We start from the raw sequence: 22,007 nt of genomic DNA on the forward strand, positions 1-22,007 counted from the left end.
TTAAGTGGCAAATCCATCCCCTTAGAAAGGGAGGGAGTTACAGACTTTGTTTTGTAAACTTCCTGTGGATGCTTTTAACCCTTTTAAGGTGCCCCTTTGAGCAATTCCCAGTTTCTTTTCCAAGGTGAATGTTGATGGGACCACGGAAGTCACCTCTCATCATCTTACCTAAAGTTTCCCAGAAATAATTCACAGCATACCTGAAGCTTTTATTGCCGTAGAATTTCAGATGTCTGATTCCCTTGGAAATATTTATAGGGAAACATACAGGTTCAGCAAAGGTTCGTTCCTGGATAAGGTGTTCTGATCACTTACCAAATGATTTTCCGAAGTGGAGTAAAGAGATACTCACCAGCAGCCCTGCACCCAGTTGTGCGAAACAGGAGTCTGTTTTGTACTAGAGCTCTGCCAGATGGACAAGGAAATTTTATTTGTTACCTAAACTGTGAGATTGAGGAGTTGGGAAGAGCTCCCAAAACTTGTAGCCCCACTTTGGTAGTTATGATCAGGGGGCTGAACTCCTTTGTATAGTAAACTGAAGGTAAACTAATTTCATTTAGTTGCTAGGAAAGGAACTCTGGTGTTGGTGATGAGTGAGCCTGCTGCAGGGCCCATCAGAATCTTGACAAGTAGATTGATCCAACAGGTGAAGGAGCAGCCCTATTCATCCCAGACTTTGGAAGCTTTTCACAGTAATTCTCTTCAGGCAGGAAGATTCACTTCCTTGTGTGTATTGGAGATTTGATCATACTGACCTTCAAGGATACATGGGCCAAGTTCTGAGCACAGTTGAATGTGTGCAGTCTTAAGTAAATGGCATTGTACATGTGCAACGGAATACAGATCAGCTGGGATATTGGGTCAATATCAATACTTCTATAGATTCTCTCTTCTATCAGGGATCTCCATTCTGCAAAGTCTCTTCTGCATGGTGGTAAATCCATTTTCTTTCACATTAAATAATACTGCTGGTATATTTTAACGGACATTAAGAAGGCTTTTAACTTTAAAAATAGTGAACCATGGGGCTGATGTAGTATATTGGACACTTGCTAGCTTGTAGGAAGACTCAGCAGGGGTACCTGGAATGAACAATATCTAGAACCTATGAAAAGGCCAAGGGTAAAAATAATGCTTGGTAAATTTGGCATTGCCTTTTCTCACTTTCAGGCTGCAGAAAAGCACTCTGACGGAATGGTTTCCCTCGCCATAGCAGCACATTATTTCTTTGGGGAAGATCAAAAGTCACCTCAGCTGTATGCCTTAATGGAGAGATTTCCAAACTGGACATTTCCTTCTGGTTGGGTCTGCACCTATGACCTCTTTGTCTTTTAGTCTTGCAGCAATGCAGAGATAACAGATTAGTCTCACCGTGTCAGAAGATGTAACTCTCATTCATAATGAGTTCATTCTGGCAAGGTGCACAAGATGGCTTTTACAAATCTGTGAAAAACATTCTGGGCACAAGATTGTTTTTGTGGTAGCTTAACTGCTTAAAGGATAAGCAGGGTTCCTGTCCTCTTTCGCTGGGAGTGGGTGATCTTGCCCTGTTGGGCTGGGGGAAAAGTGCCTCCATATTTATGCAACTATAATTCAGCTGTTTCTCGCACTGATGTGGCAGTTCGACTAGTGTAGATCTAACATGACTGCATTTGAGGAGGTAACTATAGAGTAGCCCTCTGTGCACTATAAATGAGGGTCTTTGTGAAGGAATTCCGACAGTGTTGTAAAATACTCCCCAGGTTTTAAATGCATGTGGGTGCTATCACCTACAAACACTTATTTTAATAGGACTAAGGTTTTGGCTAAAAGATTTTTGATTGTGTATGTGATGGAGCAGAAGCCTTTCTCTGAGTAAGTATTACTGTGACCTCTGGATGAAACCAGTTTTGAAGTAGTCACTTAGGCTACGCTGTGTCCTTGGAAAATTTCAAAGACTGGAAATCTCATGCATGGAACTTGATGATCAGTCTGTTGCTTTCCCTAAGGATTTATGTAACTGTTGTGAAGAGACTTTTAAAGCACATGAAGTATCTGACGTGTGGAGAACTGTTCTTAACTTAATCTTACAGTGTGGGATTTCCAAAAGCACATAAGTGGTTTAGGAACACAGCTCCCATTTAAAGTGAACAGGACTTGTGCTCCTAAGTTAGCTGTGTGTTTTGGAAAATCCCACCCTTCTAGGAAAAATGCAGCCACCAAAAAAAAATTGAATCTTTGATTTTGTTTTCTTAAACTGTGTGTGTAAGATGGGGAAACTTCTCCAAATTAATTCCAGCGGTTTGTGCTGACCATTCTCTAGCACAATGGTGTAAACTTAGTGCTTTTTCACCTGAATAAAACTTGCTGAATTATATGCACAGGATTATCTTTGTGCATACACCAGTTAAAGCAAACAAGCTGTAGTCTTGTGGATATCTACACAGTATGTGAGAAATTAATGCTTAAGATGACATTCCTCATGACTTGCAGTTGGCCCTGAGGGATGATGGTGCTCATGATCAGGTTTATTGGCTTCCAATTTAATTTTTTTAATTGTTCAGTTAGAGTGTACTTAACCAGCCTGGAACAATTCAGAATAGTATGAGGATACATTTGTAGGGTGTTGCATGACTGACTCTCACAGACCAATTAAAGTAGCTAGTTGTTTTGGTTTGTGTAGTGCATAAAGGAAACAAACCCACCAGACTAACACTGTTGGCTCAATAGCACCTGGTCTTTCATGTACAGTGCTTATCCCTATTCATTTAGAGTATTTAGCTATAAAGAGGGGTGTACTATTAGCTTTCTGTAAAACTATTAAGATTGCAGAGTCTTAATAGCTTTCTTAAATGTAGGGTAGTTCTCATTAAATGCACTATTTTGTACTGCACTTACACTAGAGTTGGCACAGTTAAGCCTGATGACGGATTAAGGCTGTACCAGAATCATTCACTATGTCTTCCCTAAAATTGGTATTTTCATTGTGCCTCTAACTTGTAAACTTAAAAAAAACAAGTGCAAGAAGAGTCCATGGAGTGGGATAATACCAATGTGCAGCATGGAGATAACTTCTGGAACTTCAGTGAAGCAATAACTATATTTTGTTACTGCAAGAAAAAGTAAAATTACTAACTCAGGATGACCCTTTATTAAATAGCAGAATTAAATTGTTTGGAATGTCTGGTTATTGTGAATTCCTGCCTTTTTAACATGCTGATTCTGTTACTGGGAGATTTGATTGTTTTTGTTTCTAGCACTTAGAGCCTAAACCTTTTACTTGGGGAATTAAAATGACTGGTAAGACATGGCATGACCAAAGAATGTAAAAATATTCTCAGTAAAGTGTGGACATGGAATGAGATAGTGATGTATCTGCATGCCTGAGTAGTGTAGCATAGGTTTGCTGAATTGTTTAGGTGGTGTCAGGGTAACAAGGTTTCTAAAAACTGTAATGGCACAAATCGTGTGTAGGTAATTAGATGCCAGAGGGATTCAGATATTGGCTTTGTTGAATAAAAACTGATTAGTTGTATATATGTACCAATGCAGTTTCTTTATATGAAAATTCTGTATGAACTGTTCTGTATTAATTTTTTCTTTTAACCCTCTGACTTCTAGAAATAATTCTGCAAGCGCTATGTGCAACTCACTCAATTCACATTACAAGCAGTGCAGCCTTCAGCTAACAATTTCAGGAACTCACCTACCTTTTTTAATACTGCAGTTTTCTTGCCTCAAACTCCTAATAAAGTACAGTATTGGACTTGAGAGTGAAGCTTATCCCAACGGCAATCATGTGTTGAGTTGAAAGGTAAAGGTGCACTGGGTGGAAGCCTTTCTTCGTGGGGCAGTAGGCAAATAGTAGATTAACTGTTCCATTTGTGGTGGTAGAAGTTTATAGAAGTCTGGTCTTTTTAAAAGTGCTTTCATTTAGGCTAACTCTTACACGTACTCCAGAAAAGTCTCATGTGGTAAGTCTTAATTTAAACCTTTACCAGTGGCATATCTATATAAATAAACTACATAAAAGTTTCAAAAGGCAAAGAAGTTAATTACCTTGCAGTAAGGGTGGGTCTGTGCATTCTGTACACATGGATCCCACTCTTGTATACAGGTAATCAGAATATTTTACCAGCAGTGTGTGTTTAGGGCTGTGGGTGTGCCCTGTATGCCTTCATGCCATCCTTCTTGAGGGTGCAGCATCCCTATCTGCATATAGAACATCTTGAAGAACCTCAGTTACTGTCAGGTAAGTAACCATTGTTTCTTTATGTGTACACATGTGTATTCTCCTCTAGAACATTACTTTGCTGAGACAGGAACTTAAGACTCATACTGCTTAAGCAAACTGGGTAGCAGAGATGGAGGCTGATACTTCCAATTTATTCTCCTCATTCCTGAATTGTGGACACTGTTGCACCAGTGCTAATGAGGTAATACAAGTTTCCTATTCCTGCCTGTAGATCCAAGGATTGCATAAGATTTTTTGGCTACAGGAGTGTTCGTATTCACCAAACTCTTAAGTCACTGCAGCCCAAGATCAAGTCCCCTATTGTGTGACTATGAGCTTACATTTGCTCTGTAAGCTAGCTCCAAACACTTTCTGTGACCCACTGTCAGGATTTACTAATTATCAATGCCCCAAACTGTCAGATTGTTTTCTTCTAGTTCATTGATAAAATGTTATATCAAGCCAAGAACTAATTCCTGTTGCAGCTGTGTTAGTCCCAGGATAAGGTAGATGAGAGGAAACCTTTACACAGAACTGTTCATTAGGTATCCATTCTAGTTTAAGCCATGGAGGCACAAGTCAAATTCCATTGTCATCTGATGGAATTGAGACTGACTGCTTTAATAGCTTTTGAAAGTAAGATTTAGGCTCCTACATCACATGCCTTACAGAAGCCTATACATTCATTACATTACAAGCTGAGCTGGTCCAGAAGTGGGTCCTCCACTAATGGTATCTTGTAGAAGGAAGTATTTAATGAATTAGATCTTAGAGTAGTTTTGGTAAATGCTATTTTAATTACATTAAGTTTTTAGTATTGCTTTTACTAACAGGACACCTAACTTGCTTAATTTTTAACACTCCTGTCCACAGGTAATTTGCTGTTTATTTCAGCAAATGCTAGGACATTGGTTAAGGAAAAAAACCTGCATTCCAAAAAGAGTGGTGTACAGGTTGACTTAAGTGTTTAAGATGCTTTGCATCACTGCAGATGACTGCTGCAAGGCAATTTTTTCTATATCTGTTCAAACTACACATAAAACAGCAGTGCTGGAATGTAAAAAAGGTCAAAAACTTCAAGAGGCTTATGGCAGTGATTCTCAACGAGGGGTACTTCAACTCAAATAGATATTAAAAGTACTAGCAAAAACTCAGTACAATGAGTTGTTTATACTACAATATGTATTTACACTGAAATGTAAATTGAGGAATAGCCACAGACACTGAAATTTTAGTACAGTATTTGGTAAATAAGAAAGTAAGCAATTTTTCAGTTAACTGTCTTATATACCCCCAAATTATACCTCAGACTGCTGAATGGTTGAGTCACTGGTTTATGGTGAAGGAAAATTTGCAGCACAAGTTCTAATTATAGCAGTAGCTGTCATTTTCCTACAGTAGGAAGAGTCCTGCAAACTCACTTCAGGTGGGGGCAGATCTACCTTGACTCCTGTAATAAATCTAACTTTTCCAGGAGTGATAGTCTGAACTTCTGTTCATACTTTTTCCAATCCATTAGTGCAGCTCTCAATTTACCATGCACAAATTCTGTCAGTTATTAAAAGTGAAAAATAAACCGCAAATAGTACACAAATGACAATCAGACTTTTACTTACAGCATTACCTGCTGACTGGCCATCTTCACAAAATTAATTTTTTCTACACCAACTTTAAGTTAACTGTATTCTTTTAACCCAGTAATAGATTTAAAAGTCAGTTCACCAAAAGCTTAATACCACTGTTTCATTGTTCAAGTCCCCTAATTTGGATGGAAGAACATACTTCAGATAACTGACAGTAGTATGCTTTATTTACTAGGCAGGTATCTGTCCCCCAAAGCTATACTGCTGTAGATTAACTTTTGCTGCATGTAAGACAAATTAAAGCAATCAATAAAATTACACCTACAGCAGACACCATTAAACTCTTTAAAACATAAATAAGTGCAACCAGCCACTTATTTCACCCTTGTGAATATTCTTCACACTTAAGACAGGTCAGGTTTTATTTTCAGAATCTGAATAGGAGTAACAGCAGTGGGAGACTATCCTGTAACTACCACATTGTAAAAAAATCAATACAATGATGTTATAAAAATAAGCTAGGGGGATTTTGTATAAAATAAGCAATGTTGCATTATTTTGTTCAGATTGCACAGTACAAACAAGCTAATATCTACATTTTAATACTGTTACAGGTATTTAATATTACATATATTGGAGGACAGCAGCTAGGAAAATAAGCACCTCAAAGCAGCCATGAGACTTCCGCAGCCAGCTTTTCAGAACAGTGTCTGAAAGTTAAAATAAAATCTTATATTTAATTACAGGTATACACATTATAAAACGTTCAAAAAAAGTAAGTATGCACTGCTTACATATTACTAAAATTTAGTAACAGTACATAAGTGATTCTATTTACATAAAAAAATCCATTCTTGTGAAAGGAATTTACACATGAAATAAATAAAAGTTCAGTAATCTTAAAATGAATTGTAGGTCAGAGTGGCCAAGTGTAAAAATTAAGCCACTTTTAAAATGTTACTCTAATGATAGGGCAGAGTATAAAAGTATGCCACATCCAGAAGGAAGTGCAACTCTGCTATAATTTTACCAGTTAGTTGTAACCATGCAAAATACACAGGTACCTTCAAATATGGTACAACCCCAAGAGCATGAACAGCAGACCCTTGAGAATATTTATACAAGAATATTCACAAAAACATACACTTTACAATTCTTAATAAAAAATATTTAGTGATATCAAATAGCATAATCTATTAAACACTTAAATCCCAGTTGACTCAGGCCATAACTTTCTAACTAATCTTACAATTAATATTTTTAAGTCTTACAGGAAAAACAGGCAAGGTGGGGATGATTATAAAATGGTGTAGTCATCTCTTGCTTTCTCTCATTATATAGGAGATATTCAGAAGGTTGTTCAAATTAGGTGACAGACATGGCAAAGGGACCCATGAAATGGATGTTAAAATAAAAAACTGCATTGATGCCTATTGCTGTTCTTCTGCAAGCAATATCCAGTACCAGAGAGCAAGTTCAATTTAGAGAAGGATAGAGGAAGAACAAGTCTTATTCATAATAAAACCAAATATTTTCAAATAACTATTTCTCTTGGTTTCAATTGTAGATGTTTTAAAACTCTGTGAAAGGTTGAGCTGCTTATTTGAGATCACCTTATATTCATCCATGGATTTGACACTCTCTATTTAATGCTTGTAGAAATCAAACATTAAAATCCAACCCAGGGAAGCATGTCTGAAAGCTGGTTTGCTTCTTTACAATCCTGATAATTTGTGTACTTATCTGCCAGCTGTGCTATCATTAATAACTAAAATCATGTTAGGATACAGTGCAGTCATAACTGCCTTCCTGGAGAGGATCCTCCTCTTCTGCCCCAGACATGGCCTCTTCATGTCGACTCACACTGCTACTTCCACTATCACTCTGAGGGCTAGTGCTATGGCAGGTCAAACTCCGGCTTTCCTCTGCCCTTGGGCTGGCTTGTTCAGTAACCTTACAAGGGTTCACTGGTTGAAAAGCTTCAGGCTGCACTTGCTCTTCTGATATCTCACTTAATTTCTGGAGTTGTGGCTTGATGACATTTAAAAATGGCTTGTACCCAGGGCTAAAGAACAAAGAAGGAAGAGGTAACTATGCAGTGAACTAAAAATAGCAGTTCATTCACATTCTGCCCTCTAGGCTTCAGCAGTAAACCATTACTGTAGACCAGGGGTCAGCAACCTTTCAGCAGTGGTGTGCCGAGTCTTCATTTATTCACTCTAACTTAAAGTTTTGCGTGCCAGTAATACATTAACTTTTTTAGAAAGTCTCTTTCTATACGTCTATAATATAGAACTAAACTATTGTTGTATGTAAAGTAAATTAAGTTTCTTAAACATTTTAAAAACCTTATTTAAAATTAAATTAAAATACAGAGCTCCCGGAGCAGTGGCCAGGACCCCAGGCAGTGTGAATGCCACTGAAAATCAGCTCAGGTGCAGCCTTCAGTACATGTGCCTACCCCTGCTGTAGACCCACCTATTAGAGCTCTTGCATAAAGCCCAGGGGGTCAAGCTGCTACCATCAAACAGTGACAGCAATTCAAATAGATACCATTGTTTCAGGGGACTATGCATTATAACAGACTGTTACAGAGCTGTCTTCCCTGTGGAGTTCTATAGGGAAGCTGCTAAGGAAAACTCTATTCTAAGTGACTAAACTCTTATTGAAGTCAATGTAAATGGAGACCCAAGTAGCAGAACATTGTCAAAATACCAAATTTATATTGTAATAGGAGAGTCCCTTCATTTATTCAAAATAATTTTAAAACTTATAAAGTAATAGTGGAAAACATGGCACTGTGTTCTGTAATTAGTAAAAATGTAAAGTGAGGTTTCTAGTTGCATTGAAAGTATAAGTAATCAGTATATTGCAGTGGCACCAAAAAGTCTCAGACAGGATCAAGGCCCCATTGTTCCAAGTCTTGTACAAACACACAGGAAGAAAAGAGACCGCTGTGTGAAAAACCTCACACTAAAATATAAACCCCAAACTGAATTTTGTATAAATTCTGTATTCAGCCATCTATCAAAACTAATCTGCTGCAATGACACTTACCAATCTGTGGAAGCCCATCTGTCTACAGCATGTAGCCCAGTCCTGATATTCTGCCATATCTCTCCATCAGCATCAGAGGACTGCATGATGATAAAAACCTGGTTGATTATTGAAGATTCTCTGAGAATAAGGCCTATGATAATGCACCAGTCCAGACATCCTGCTTCCATGAAGATGTGTAGCAAATACCTATAAGAACAAAACAGTTCATGCAATGCCATGCTTTTCCCCCTCCCAAGGACAGAATTCAAACAATGCTAGATCACACGCATGCTAAAAGCAAGAGTGAACATATTTTAGTCTCAATTCATCTTATGATGATGTAACTTACCGTAGTTGGACCTGTGACTTGTGTGGCCCTTTACTAGCCAATTCCAGAGAGATATGTTCCAGCTCTGACTGTGTTAAACTTAGAGTGGAAATGTTTTCATCCACCATGGTCCAGTCACCATCCACAATAGAACTTGTTTCTGTCAGGTCTGTTGCTGAACCAATGCTGCATTCATCACCTACCAAAATACATTCAAACAGGATATTTAGAAAGCCATCTATTAACTTATCAGGTGTCAATGTTTTCTTTTGCAGTGCTTCCTCCAGAAACTGACTGGGCTCATTTAATAGTTAAACATTTACATACCAACATAACTAGCTTTGGGATTCAGTAAGGGTGTTATTGGGTACTGAACAGCTAGTAGTTAGCCAGGAGCAATCCGAATGTAGGTATAGTGTCCTTCTAAGGATTTAAAGGTCTTGTTGGTGCATTGGATTAATATATACTTAAAGATAGACTTGCTTTTCTTTGCAAGCTGTTTTTTCAGTAGCAATTCTTGTTTGTACCAGGTAGAGACAGTCCTGCAGGATAAACTGGGTAGGAAGAGTAATATGTATACAACAGGTCCCCCAGGCACTCATACAGATCATTTGAAAAAGAGTGAAGTACTGTTGAGCTCTTGGACAGATGCAGAAATCTCCCAAACACTATTAGTAATCAAAATTACTACAGTGAACATCTTAACTGATCGTAAAACTAAAGTCAATGGAAATAGGTTACAAGGCTGTTCTTAGCATGTGCACAACATGCCCCAGGTGGCACATGACCAAGATTCATTGCCAAATTTGGTCTGCTGGTTGGATCATTAGCTTCCCTGAGCATGACATGAATGCTGATTCATGCCCCCAGTTAAGTTATTTCCAACACTCCTATGTTCCTTTGATTCCTGTTCATTTAATACTGTCAGTTTTAGAGCATAAAGTGAGTGAAATGGTCATGAAGGATACAAAGAAGTCTGAAGAGCAGGAGTGGATTGGGAAGTGTGAAACTGATTTAAAATTGACTAGTCTTTTTCCAAATGAAGCAAGATACAGAAAGGAAACAGTCAAATTTTGTTGTTAAAATCATGAGTTTTAATAGTTTCAGGTGCTACCAACACAGGTAAGGACTTTGTGTTTTCTTTAAAAAAAACAACATGAATTTTTACTTTCAATTCTTTTTAAATACAGCTGTCACTTGCCTGGTCATAGTCTTCAATTTTGACTCAGCCACAAAGTTGTCAGTACACTTTTCAATGTTTTTAGTATACTTTTCCACTGACTGAGCCAATCTTTTCTGCATTACGGTATCACCAGATAAGAGGACAGCACCATACAGCAGTGATGTGCATTCATGAGAAAGGATGAATACCTAGATGCAATTTTCTGAGGGTGATGCAGAAAAGTGTGAGAGTGTGAGTATGTGTATGTGAGAGAGAGAGAATGAGAAATAACCTACCTTTATTTAATAAAGGAGAGAGGAATGCATCTTGCATGTGAGGTCCATGGGAAGAAACTGTGTCCATTTCTCTCTGGGAGGAATTGATGGTGCTAAGCCAGCTGTGACTCTGAGGTGCACTTGAGACCCCCGTGTCCATTTCCACATTTAAAAAGCTGTCTGCAGACTGGGACTTGAGCAGCTGCTCTCCAACAGCTAGAAATAAGGAGGCATTTATAAAAAACTGACCTACAATACAAGTAGCCATTTTTAATACATCTCCCAAACAACTTTTTACAGTTATATCCAAGTCAAAATTCAAGTAATTAAGTTGCTTCACAAACGAACAAATGCAAGGGAATGCAGCTCTTATGGCTATTGCAAGACCCTTTGATCAGCCTCAGTGTACCTAGACACTGGCACACAGTGAAAGTGCCATCTAATACATTGCTGGTATAGCTGAGCTACCACGTAAACTCACTTTTTTGCAGTCTTGAGACAAAGAAACTCAAGTCTACCTTATAGAATTAAAAGATGCTTTAAGATTGCAGTGAGATCCATGTGGTAATCACAAAAATAATATATGCAAAGATGTAACAACATTGTAATACAGGTTTGAAAACTGCAGCACATTCTCACAATTTTAACTCTTCCATCTCACTAGCACATTTCATCAGGTCACATAAAAACAAGGTGTAATCTTTAAAAATCAGATAAAGCTGATCAAATGCCCATCTATAACCACATAATGTACTGATTTTAGTCACTTTCTTTGGCTGAAATTATAAAAAGTTGTGTCCAGACTGACCTGTAATAGATCTAGCTCTCTGATTTAATACAGCTAAAATATAACTTCTGAGAGAAAACAGGAAATCTCAACAGAAGCTACAACAAAACAACTACGACTAAGACATGATGTCTATTCTAAACAGAACCCCTTCAAAACCATGCAAAGTAAGGAACTGTGCAGGTGAAAAACCTCAACCTGTTCTTTGCTTGGCTGAATTGAGACACGAGAGATTCAAACTGATGGAGGCAGGACTGCAGGAAAGAAACCTAGTCCACCAAAATAACTCGGATGGTACAGCACCTGTCTTGTACTTTCCATTCTTGAAAGGTGAATTAACAGAGCAAGCTGGTATGACTGGAAATGGCCAGAGAAAATCCTTGTGTAGTCTTTTCAAGGCTATCACAAAATCCTCCACACGGGCAGCTCGGGCTCGCTCCTTACACAGCCAGCCAATCAGCTCAAAGCCTAGTTGTGCAGCAAAGCATCCAAGGTCTTTAAGCCTGATTTCCTCCAGCAAGCGTCGAGCATGACGCCAGAGCATCATATCAATGTACATGTTCTCAGCACAGTCACTGTCTTTACTCCACCTGTGGACCAACACAAGAGAAGACTGTAGCTTAGAAGTCACTTAAAGATCAGCTGTAGCACAGATATATGAAATTGCAAACTAAGTTGAGTAACAATTTAATGGTGAAAACCACTTGCACATTGATAAGAGACTATGCATTACCTGGGGTTCCTTTACCCAAGAGCCTCCACTATCACAATGAGCTATCGGACAATAGGAATGTGGTAGGTAGAAACTAGATAGGCAGCACCAGCTGCAGGGGCTTAAAGTCTTCGCAGTGTAGGCAGGGCTACATGTCACTAGGGAAGCAAGGAGCAGCCCCCCTTCCAAAGTGGCCTTTCAGAGAAAGCAAACTCCAGAAGACTGTAGCACTAGCAGTTTCTCTCACAGACAAGCACTCCTGCCACTCTAAACCCTCAGCTGGGGATCCTCTGTTAAGCAGGGGGATGAGTCCCACCCCTCTGCATCACCCCACTGAGCCCGAACCAGACCCCCACCCCACCCAGCTCCACACTCCCAGCACCCAATCCCCCCACACTCCCTGCTGAACCCTAACCATCTTCACATGGACCCCCCCTGCAGAGTCTCATTGCCCCTGCACCTGGAACACCCCCTCCTCCCCATAAGCCCTTCTGCATCCAGATGCCTCTCAGAGCTTCCCACACCAAAACTACCACACTCAGAAGCCTCTTGTTCCACACCTGGATCCTGCTAGCCTGAGCCTGCCTGCCAACACCTGGTGTGCCTGGCACAGAGGGGCAGAGCCCTGGAGTGTTTCTGGGGTCAGCCCAGCCCTTGTGCTGGGTCAGGTGCAGCTTCACCTCCGAGTCCCTGTCCTTGGGTGGGGCACTATAGGGTGAGCTCCCATCTCAATGCAGCCAGTGACCTGTGCTCCCCCCTGCCCTGCTGGAGCCTCCACATTTATTTATTGACGAATTAAAATGTGCAGAATTTTTAGGCTCAGAATTCCCTCAGGAGTAGCAATGTCACTGTGCTGTGGCACCAGGTGTCAATTCAGGACAGCTAGCTTTCAGCAAATGACTCTTCAGGAGATAGATATGCATGAAAAATGGTAGCCTTGCAAGTTTTGTGAGAGGTGAGCTTTCCCCTGGGTCAATGTTTCATACAGGTACTGACTGTCTAACATCAACTTTAAATACTGATCCAGGAAGTGGACTTTGTGCTGGTGGTGGAATAGTAGCAATCTTCAAACAGGAGAGGCCTGTGAAGTCCAAGAACCCACTGAAGAAAAATAGAGTAAATGTGCTTCATATTACCGTCAAAGCACAGATATCTACCCTGTGCCTTCCTACACCAAGCACCATATCTGAGTGGGAGGGGGACGCTGCCTTTAAAAACGAAATGTACAGTATTCTGGAACACAAATGTCTTACTGGATCAGACCAGGGGTCCATCTAGTCCAGTACTTGGTCTTTAACAATGGCCAATACCAGCTCCTTTACAGAAAGGAAGTAAAAAGAAGGAAAATAGGATAGCCTGCTCCCAATAAAGTTCGTCCTAACTTCCAATAGTTAGAGATCTGAGTAAACTCTGAAGCTTAATGTTTTTATCTCTTTATGGGGTTGAAAGAGGTTGAACACTATGTAATTTTCAAAATAAAAATACCACAAGAAAAATAATCATCAAAGCTGATACTTGGGAGAAACATTTAGATAGAATTATTAATTGCATCTCATATGAGTAGTCCAGCAAAACCTACTTCTGGCAGATCAACACCAGATTCAGAGAAAGCTGGTCCATTCCACTAAGAAGTGTTTAGCACTCCTTGAGAAAGATTGATTTTCTTCAAGTAGGAGGCCTGGTTTACACTGGGGGGGGATTGATCTAAGTTACACAACTTCAGTTACGTGAACAACGTAGCTGAAGTCGATGTACTTAGACCTACTCACCGCGGTGTCTTCACTGTGGTGAGTTAACTGCTGCCGCTCCCCCGTCGACTCTGCCTGCGCCTCTCGCAGTGGTGGAGTACAGGAGTCGACAGGAGAAAGCTCGGGGGTTGATTTATCGCATATAGACTATACACGATAAATCAACCCCCGCTGGATTGATCGCTGCCCACTGATCCGGTGGGTAGTGTAGAAATACCTGGAGTCTTTTACAAGAATCTTTGATCTGGCAGCTTAGGGAAAAAGATGTTTCCCTGGACAGAATCCTCCCAACATGAAGATGGACAACTGCACACAGTGAAAAATTCCACCTGCTCAAAGCACAAAGATTTAGGAAATCAATGCTTATGGCTAAAAATTCCATAGGGAATTTCTGTGCTTGGGCTGGTAGGAACTCTTAATACCAAAGTCATAAATTAACAACTTTGATCTAACTATTAGAAATATCTTAATTTTAAATGGTACAAAAAGGGAAAAAACACGTTTTAAAATAGCTTAAGATTGGAGAAAATTCTCCTAAGAACATAACTGAACTCAGCTTCTAGGACATCAATCTGACTTCACTGTAACTAAAATTGATTTGAACAGCATGCTTTCACTGTAATTGCCAGAATTATTGTTCATACTTGTCTGTGTAGTGCTAAGCTCACTTAACTTGCCTTATCTGTTGTATTGCTTAAAAGGACTAAACTTGAAACCTTTAGTTTGATGAGTATATAACTAAATTTCAGCATTCGCATAGCACTTTTGTAGCTGGCATTGCAAGATATTTACGTGCCACATATGCTAAACTTTCATATGCCCCTTCATGCTTCAGCTACCATTCCAGAGGACATACTTCCATGCTGATGACACTCATTAAAAAAATAATGCATTAATTAAATTTGTGACTGAACTCCTTGGGGGAGAATTGCATGTCTCTGGCTCAGTTTTACCCACATTCTGCCATATATTTCATGTTATAGCAGTCTCAGATGATGACTCAGCACATGTTCATTTTAAGAATACTTTTGCTGCAGATTTGACAAAACGCAAAGAAGATACCAAATGTGAGATTTCTAAAGATAGCTACAGCACTGGACACAAGGTTTACGAATCTGAAGTGCCTTCCAAAATCTGGGAGGGCCAAGGTGTGGAGCATGCTTGGAGAAGTCTTAAAAGAGCAACGCTCCGAGGCAGAAACTTACTTCATTAAGTTTATACTTAGTTATTTGATATTCTGTCTCAGTTTAGGTGTTGAATTATGTTAAAAATGCTTAGTTACTAGTTAATATTGATGCTGTTAGTATTTTAAAGTGAACACCATTGTGGTTAATGCTCAGAGGTTTTTGAATTTTATACTCAGCTTTATAACTAGTCCACTCAATACAGTTAACCAACCATATTTTAATTTACTTTATATTTCAGAATTTCATGTTTTGTTTAGAGGTTGCCTTAAGAGTTGCTACATTGTCTCATTCATTTTATTTACTTGTTTATGTGGTTTATATCATTTGCATGATTTGTTTATTGGTTTTGTTTATCATTTTTAATTACTTAAAACACTCTATTTCAAATAAGAGTTAACTGTTTATTTTGGGGGCAGCAATGTATAAAAGAATCCATGTTAAGTTTTGCAGTGATGCACTCCCAGTGCAGTCTCATTAATAACCATAATCAGTAAGTCTAGCTTTTGATTTGGTTTTCCTGAACTGGTCATGTGAGAAGCAATTAAATAATAATTCCATCTAATTAATTGTTTCCCCAAAGTATTCATTTTGCTAATTGCTTGTTTCTTTTGGTAATTTTACTGGCATCCAACCCCTACCACACCAGGCCTTCAAAAGCTTTTGTTTCTTAATTTTATAATATTTACTATAACAACTCTGGATATTCTTGCTATCCATGTAAATGTCTGTTTTATTACACCTGCTAAATTCTTGACCGTAGTACTATCTTGTAGCATTTTCTTTGAGTAAAAGATCAAACACTGTGGTCAGAAGGGTCATTTTCCTCAAAATGATTTTAAAAATACAATATTGGACAGTAACTTCTTATGGACAATTCTGGTTTGTGCTCCCTGCGTTTTATCTTGTTTACCACTTCTAAGCAGAACAAAAGCACCGATGAAGTGGGTTTTAGCCCATGAAAGCTTATGCCCAAATAAATTTGTTAGTCTCTAAGGTGCCACAAGTACTCCTGTCCTTTTTAATATCAAAGTTACAGCTCGTGCACATAAAAAATTATGATAGATGGAAATTGAAGTAGCCAATATCTGCAGTAAAAGCAAAGAAATATTTCTTCTGTGGTATTAGGTGAGATGCTCTATTACAGTTAATGGACATGTGAGTGTTCACTGTATTCTGCTCCAAAAGAACCTCCAGGGGTTTGTGGAATCTCACAGCACACAGACCACCACCACCAAGATTGCTGTCAGGGCCAAATTAAGACAATCTAGGGTCCTGGGCACCCCCCACATAACATCCCCCACCCCACCCATGCTGTGGCCCAGACCCTTTCAGGACTAACAACAGGTTTCACATTTAAGATGAATGGCCCAGCTCATACACTCTAGAGGTACTGTTTCAGGCAGGCATCAGCTATACTTGGTTCACACTTTTCAACTTGTCTTTGCATCCATGAGAGCTAGAAACAATTTTTTTTAAATGGAAACTGAAATCCTTATCTCACATGACTCCAGGATTCATGAGTGCCCATGCCTTAATATAGCCCCACTGTATAATTTGTTACAATGTAAAAAGAGTTTGGATGAGTGGGGCAGGGACTATTCTCTGTACAGTGTCCCAGCACGGTAGGGATCAATCATGAATTGTACTGTGATACAAATGTTACCTTTTCCCAGATGGACCAGAAGGCATGCTCAGTGTTTTCTGTAGATTAAATTTGTTAGCAGGAAGATTCTCTGCTGATTGGGATAAACTAATGCTGCGATGTCTGAAGAACTCAAAGCCACCAGTTGAGCTGGGTTCCTACAACAAAGAAGCATATGACCAACTAAAATAAAAACATGTGCATCCTGGTATACATGAGATTCATTATGTTTAGTGACTGATGTACAAGATTTATGATTTTCTTAACAAACCTGAGTTGTGGGCGTAGGTGGCGGAGTCTCTGATTCACCAGAACCAATGGCTTTAAGAAATCTGATCATGTGACGACAAAGGTCCCACTTCCCCTGCTCCAGGGCAGTGTTGAACAGAAGAGTGGCATGCTGCCTACTAACTGCTGGAACCTCCATGTTCTACAAGTAACAATGCACAATATAAAAATAAATTTGCTTCTGAAACCCAGCAATACTTTTGGAAAAAGTCAAGCCCCCACCCCAGCAGTATGCTCAAAAATGAGAATTGTAGGTAAAGGCACATTTCACAGTTTTCTATTTTGTTAAGTGCCATTTTAGGAACCTATTCATATTTAATTTGATCCCTAAACAGATATAATTGAGGTGAGCTGTCCACCAAAAAAAACGTGTTATATTTATTTTTTTTAAAGTTATGCTAAACATGCAGTAAATCATTTAAACAAAACAAAAAATATGCGGACTAACTGGTCACTTCTTTTTTGTAATCAAGTAGCAGGATACTATTACCTGTAGGATAATAAGGTAAGAGGCAGCTGTGTCTAAGTCCTGGGCCATTAAGCACTCCTCAAATAAGTCTTTTGGGTTTCCAACAGCAGCAAACAGGTAATTCCACAGGGCATATTCCGTCTTCCTAGCGCAATGAACAACTGTCTGCAGGAAAAGGGGGAACTCTGTAATGAACTTAGCCACAGTGGGAAGCAGAGGGTCGGGAATGGGCTCCCGCGAGGTAGCTTCTTCTTCCAGCACTTCATGAAGCATCAGTTCTAGCACATGAGGAAAGTAAGGTAATGTGGCACAGGAGTGGGCCAAAAGCAAGGCTTGCTCTCCTAGGTTCCTCACCAAAAGCTGGCGCAAAATGTGATGGAGGTAGATCTGAGAGGTTCTCTCAACAATACAGAAAGGAAAGAGGACCTCCAAATGTTGTCTAGCACTGGTGTGAGTGTATAAACAGTCGTAGAGTACAGTGTCATTGACAGCACCAAGAACCAAGGCATCTTCAAACAGAACAGCCAAGGGGTATATGTTGATGTGGAAAGGCAGCATGATCCGTCTTGACAAAAAGGAATGTGGTTTGCGGTGATCCCTGGGAAACAAAGGAAGCCAGACTTTCATACCTGACCCACCACAGCTGAGCCAGAGTGCCTCCAGTAAGTGGCGCTTTTGTTTGTTTGCCCTGCAGGTAGTCCAAACATTTTCAACCGACTGGGCTAGCACAACTGGAGCACAAAAAGGCAGCTAGGGAAGAAAAGAAAAGAAAAGAAAAAAAGGATCTTAATACCCTTTTAATTTATGCTTCATCTCTCTAGTATCCTTCCTTCAGCTGAAAGGGGTGACAGCACATTTCACTTCCATTGAATAGATTTGTCGGTGAGGGGAGTATATGATAGAAATTCACTATTGTAGAGAATTATGTATTAGGCACTTCTAAAACTCTAGTCAGTGCAAGTACTCAAGAAAGCAATTCAACCTGCGTTTCCAGCCCCACAAACCTAAATCTGGCAAAGTACTGTATACCACAGATATTTATCAAATGCTGCCACATCCATTTTAAAGGTTTTTTCACAAATACAGCTTGTCACCACCGTGGTGTCATTACTTTTCTACAAGTGAGGACTGATAAGAAGTGCAATTCCTATGCAACTTAGTCTAGCTGCATTTTGGGCACCCAGAAAAAGCTCCTGTATTAACCCACCAAGAGGGATCTCTTTCATTCCTCACCTACCGGCTGGTTACTGTAACAATAATGTTTGCAAGCATTCACTTGAATCCAACCATGCTCACGCTCACACCTCTCTCTCTGCAATTTCTAAAGATTCACACACAGATCATTAATATGAATGATTGTGAAATTGTTGCTCTTCATATGACTCTACACATTGTCATAAGAACAAGGATAGTCATACATTAAAGAGTTTGTTCATTAATTTGTTATCTCTTAAGAAGTTGGTCAAAAATGCCAGTATGTGCCTGAAGGGGACGACAAACCACAAGTATTGAAAGTGAACAGTTTAGGAATAGCCCACAGGTCGAAAATTGTTTGCCCAAGCTTCGTACAGCATCTATCACAGTGGGATCCTGATCCATGATTGGGACCCCTATGTTACAGCAATACAAGGAGTAAGTAATCTGATTGTCACAGATACTTGCAGAAATAAAAACTGGCTTGTGAATGATTCGTGAACAGAAAAGAGGGCTGCATTTGTCAGGTAATTTATTCACAACAAATAATTCAACCAGTTTTAGCACAGACATTGAAGTGTAGCTACACACTTGTTTCTAGGCCAAGATCAATCACCTTCACAACTTGCTGAGTCCTCAGAACCTTTGAAAAGTCTTGTGTAATCCCAAATATGTTTACTCACAAGTTTCCTTTGGTTAGGACTACTGTCCTTCTCTCGTATCTGGGGGCCAGACCGATCCCTTTGTACCATGATGAGTTGTCCTGCTAAGTTTAACATAATGCTTTCTGCCTCACAGGCCTGTGGGGGAAAAAAGGGTAAATTACTTATCTCTAAACTTTTCTGAATCCATCATTTTTGCTTTGATAAGTACAGTATAGTCTCTGCATAAACTCACAGCCAAACTCATAAATTCAGAACACTGGCACTCCCACTGAGCACATCTTTATAGGAAGCTTGTAAATACTAGCTTACAAACTCTGGATACAATTCTACCTATCTTCCAAACCAGCGTGCATATAAAGGAGGACAGATGCAAATACTCAAAGCTTTGATCTGTTTCTTAGGGAGGGACCTACCCCGTATGCTCCTTAAAAGCTTTGCTTGCCTAGGAGTAAAGCATATAAACTGGGGATATGTTGGAGGGAGGTGCTGGCCTTTCCCTGCTCTTCATTTTAATCAGTTTAATTGTAAGCGGAGGTTTCAGTGTGCAACTTTCCTCAAAAAGGCTCTAAGGGTATGTCTACATTAATTTAACACTTGCAGTTGGCCCACATCAGCTGACTTGGGCTTGGGCTGTGCTACTGTAAAACAGTGGTGCAGACATTTGGCCTCAGGCTAGAGCCTGGGCTCTGGGACTCTCCCCCATCATGGGGTCCCAGAGCTCGGGCTTCAGCACTAGCCCAAACATCTACACTGCAATTTTACAGCCCAATAGCCTAGCCTGAGCCACACAAGCCCAAGTCAGCTGATGAGGGCCAGCCAGAGGTGTGTAACTGCAGTTCAGACATACTCTGAAACTGCATTGCATAATGCCATGGTTTTTTAAATGGTGTTTAACAGGAACAGCTTTTTTACCAGAGCTAATATGTAATGCACTCCCACAGACCTCTACACAAATCTCAGTTAAAGGGTTGACTTGAGGCTGGTTACTGTATCTACCTCAGCTGTGGCTAAATAAGCTCCTAGCAGCTCACTGCCAGTTCACCTAGGGAACAACAGCCCACAAGGACAGCCATTTTCAACACTTAACTTTTGAAGAAGAGAATAGAATGCCGTGGTTGTAGAGTACTTCATATTCCAAAAAGGAAAAAACCAAAAAGAACGTAAATTATATGTTCACAATGTTAGTTCCTTTATTTTACCCAGATACATGCACCCGAATCATCTAAGTGTCCTTTGTGCCCCTTGCTTTTAAATCTGCTTATTTTAGTTAGCATTGCTGCAGGTCTGTGCAAGTGCCACGTGGTGGAATTGGTTACGCCAGGGTCAAGCCTTCCTAATACACAGAGGGAAGCCCCTTAAAAAGAGCCAATTTAGTATAGGAAGCAATCAGAAGAAACAAGCAGGGCTGGGCACCTATGGAAGGAAACATTTAAATGGTTCTACTGTAGAAGTGACTGTAAAAATACCATCTTGTTCAACAGGACTGCTCCCTGTGTTTAGTCGTAGTTTTGCCTCAACTTTAATTGTCAAGTAAGCCTTTTCTACTTCTGTTCTGTTGACATTGCAGAGTCAACACTGCTACAGGAAAGGAAGATGGATTCCATTTTGGCTCAGGCATCATCAATAGAACCGTTAATCAAGATTGATCACAGGGACTTTACTGTTAAAGCTAGGGCCAAAAAGAACCCAGCTTAACTTTTATGTTTAAGGTTGACTTGCAGAGATGACAATTAGAGTAAATATCTTTTTACTTGTAAACTCAACAAATTTGGTATGGAATTTCTTGACAGAAAAGCAATCAGGGAACCCAACCTGTAGTGTAAATTTTTCCCTCCGAAACAGAAGTGCACTTAAAAACCTTAAACGTTTAATACTACACGGATACTTGGATCTCTGAAAAATATTTATTTTGTTTTACATTTAAATCAACTGCCTGACAGCTTACATACTATCATGTGTGTAAAAACCCACATCCAGTTTTTCGTATCAGACAACAAGGACCTGAATAGTAGATTCTCAGCATCTGAGATAGAAGACAATTAATTTGATCCTTTGCTTATAAGCATTTTCTTGCAGCTAGCTAAGAATGGCAAGACTGTGTCCTAGAGCTCATGATGATTTAGAGTCTGCAATGCAGCTTCAGCACTGCACAGGAAGAACAGAATGCAAGAGGCATCTCATAATGAAGCAGGAAGTGAACCAATGAAAGCTCCAACACCCATCCACTGGATCAGTTACACTTCTCACAGACAATTCATCTCCCTTAAATAACCCAATAGGTAATAGTCTTCAGAAAGGAAGGATAGTCCAGAGTTAAGGGCACTAGTTGTCTAATTCCCTGCTCCACCACAGAATTCTTGTGCAACCTTGCACAAGATAGATAGTATGCGACTCTGGGTATATGTACACTGCAGCTGAGAACATGCCTCCCAGCCCAAGCAGATAGACTCTCACTAGTTCACGGAGCGCTAGCATCCTAAAAATAGCAATGTGGATGCTGTGTCATGGGCTAGTCACCCAAGTACAAGCCCACCTGATCCTCTGGGTCCCTACTCTGGTGGCTAGCCCATGCTGCAACGTCCACACTGCTATATTTAGGGCACTAGCTCAAGCAGAGCTAGTGTGTCCATCTACCTGGGCTGGGAGGCATGCTCCCAACTGCAGTGTAGACATACCTTCTGTGCATCCATTTCCCATCTGTATAATGGGAATAGC

The 22,007-nt window shown here is 39.8% G+C and overlaps 2 protein-coding genes across 6 annotated transcripts in view; one reads left to right on the top strand and one right to left on the bottom strand.

Moving 5' to 3' along the window:
* Positions 1–3,514, top strand: part of ERMP1 (endoplasmic reticulum metallopeptidase 1) — a 46,820-nt gene extending 43,306 nt beyond the window's left edge. For all 4 annotated transcript variants that reach the window (XM_045020488.1, XM_045020486.1, XM_045020487.1 and 1 more), the window contains exon 15: positions 1,171–3,514. In XM_045020488.1, the coding sequence (XP_044876423.1) occupies positions 1,171–1,335 (165 nt within the window). In that variant the 3' untranslated portion in view covers positions 1,336–3,514. The remainder of the gene's footprint in view (positions 1–1,170) is intronic.
* A 1,414-nt stretch (positions 3,515–4,928) lies between these two features.
* RIC1 (RIC1 homolog, RAB6A GEF complex partner 1) overlaps positions 4,929–22,007 on the bottom strand; it is an 82,078-nt gene continuing 64,999 nt past the window's right edge. Inside the window, exons 18-26 of one of the 2 annotated variants that reach the window (XM_045020485.1) lie at positions 19,311–19,427; positions 17,455–18,183; positions 16,948–17,106; positions 16,698–16,834; positions 11,691–11,977; positions 10,622–10,816; positions 9,185–9,362; positions 8,854–9,042; positions 4,929–7,861 (exon numbers count right to left, since the gene is read on the bottom strand). In XM_045020485.1, the coding sequence (XP_044876420.1) occupies positions 7,576–7,861; positions 8,854–9,042; positions 9,185–9,362; positions 10,622–10,816; positions 11,691–11,977; positions 16,698–16,834; positions 16,948–17,106; positions 17,455–18,183; positions 19,311–19,427 (2,277 nt within the window). In that variant the 3' untranslated portion in view covers positions 4,929–7,575. The remainder of the gene's footprint in view (positions 7,862–8,853; positions 9,043–9,184; positions 9,363–10,621; positions 10,817–11,690; positions 11,978–16,697; positions 16,835–16,947; positions 17,107–17,454; positions 18,184–19,310; positions 19,428–22,007) is intronic. The other variant, XM_045020484.1, reaches the window with a different exon arrangement.

Source organism: Mauremys mutica, chromosome 6 (assembly GCF_020497125.1).
Source record: "Mauremys mutica isolate MM-2020 ecotype Southern chromosome 6, ASM2049712v1, whole genome shotgun sequence".
NCBI classification, from domain to species: Eukaryota; Metazoa; Chordata; order Testudines; family Geoemydidae; genus Mauremys; species Mauremys mutica.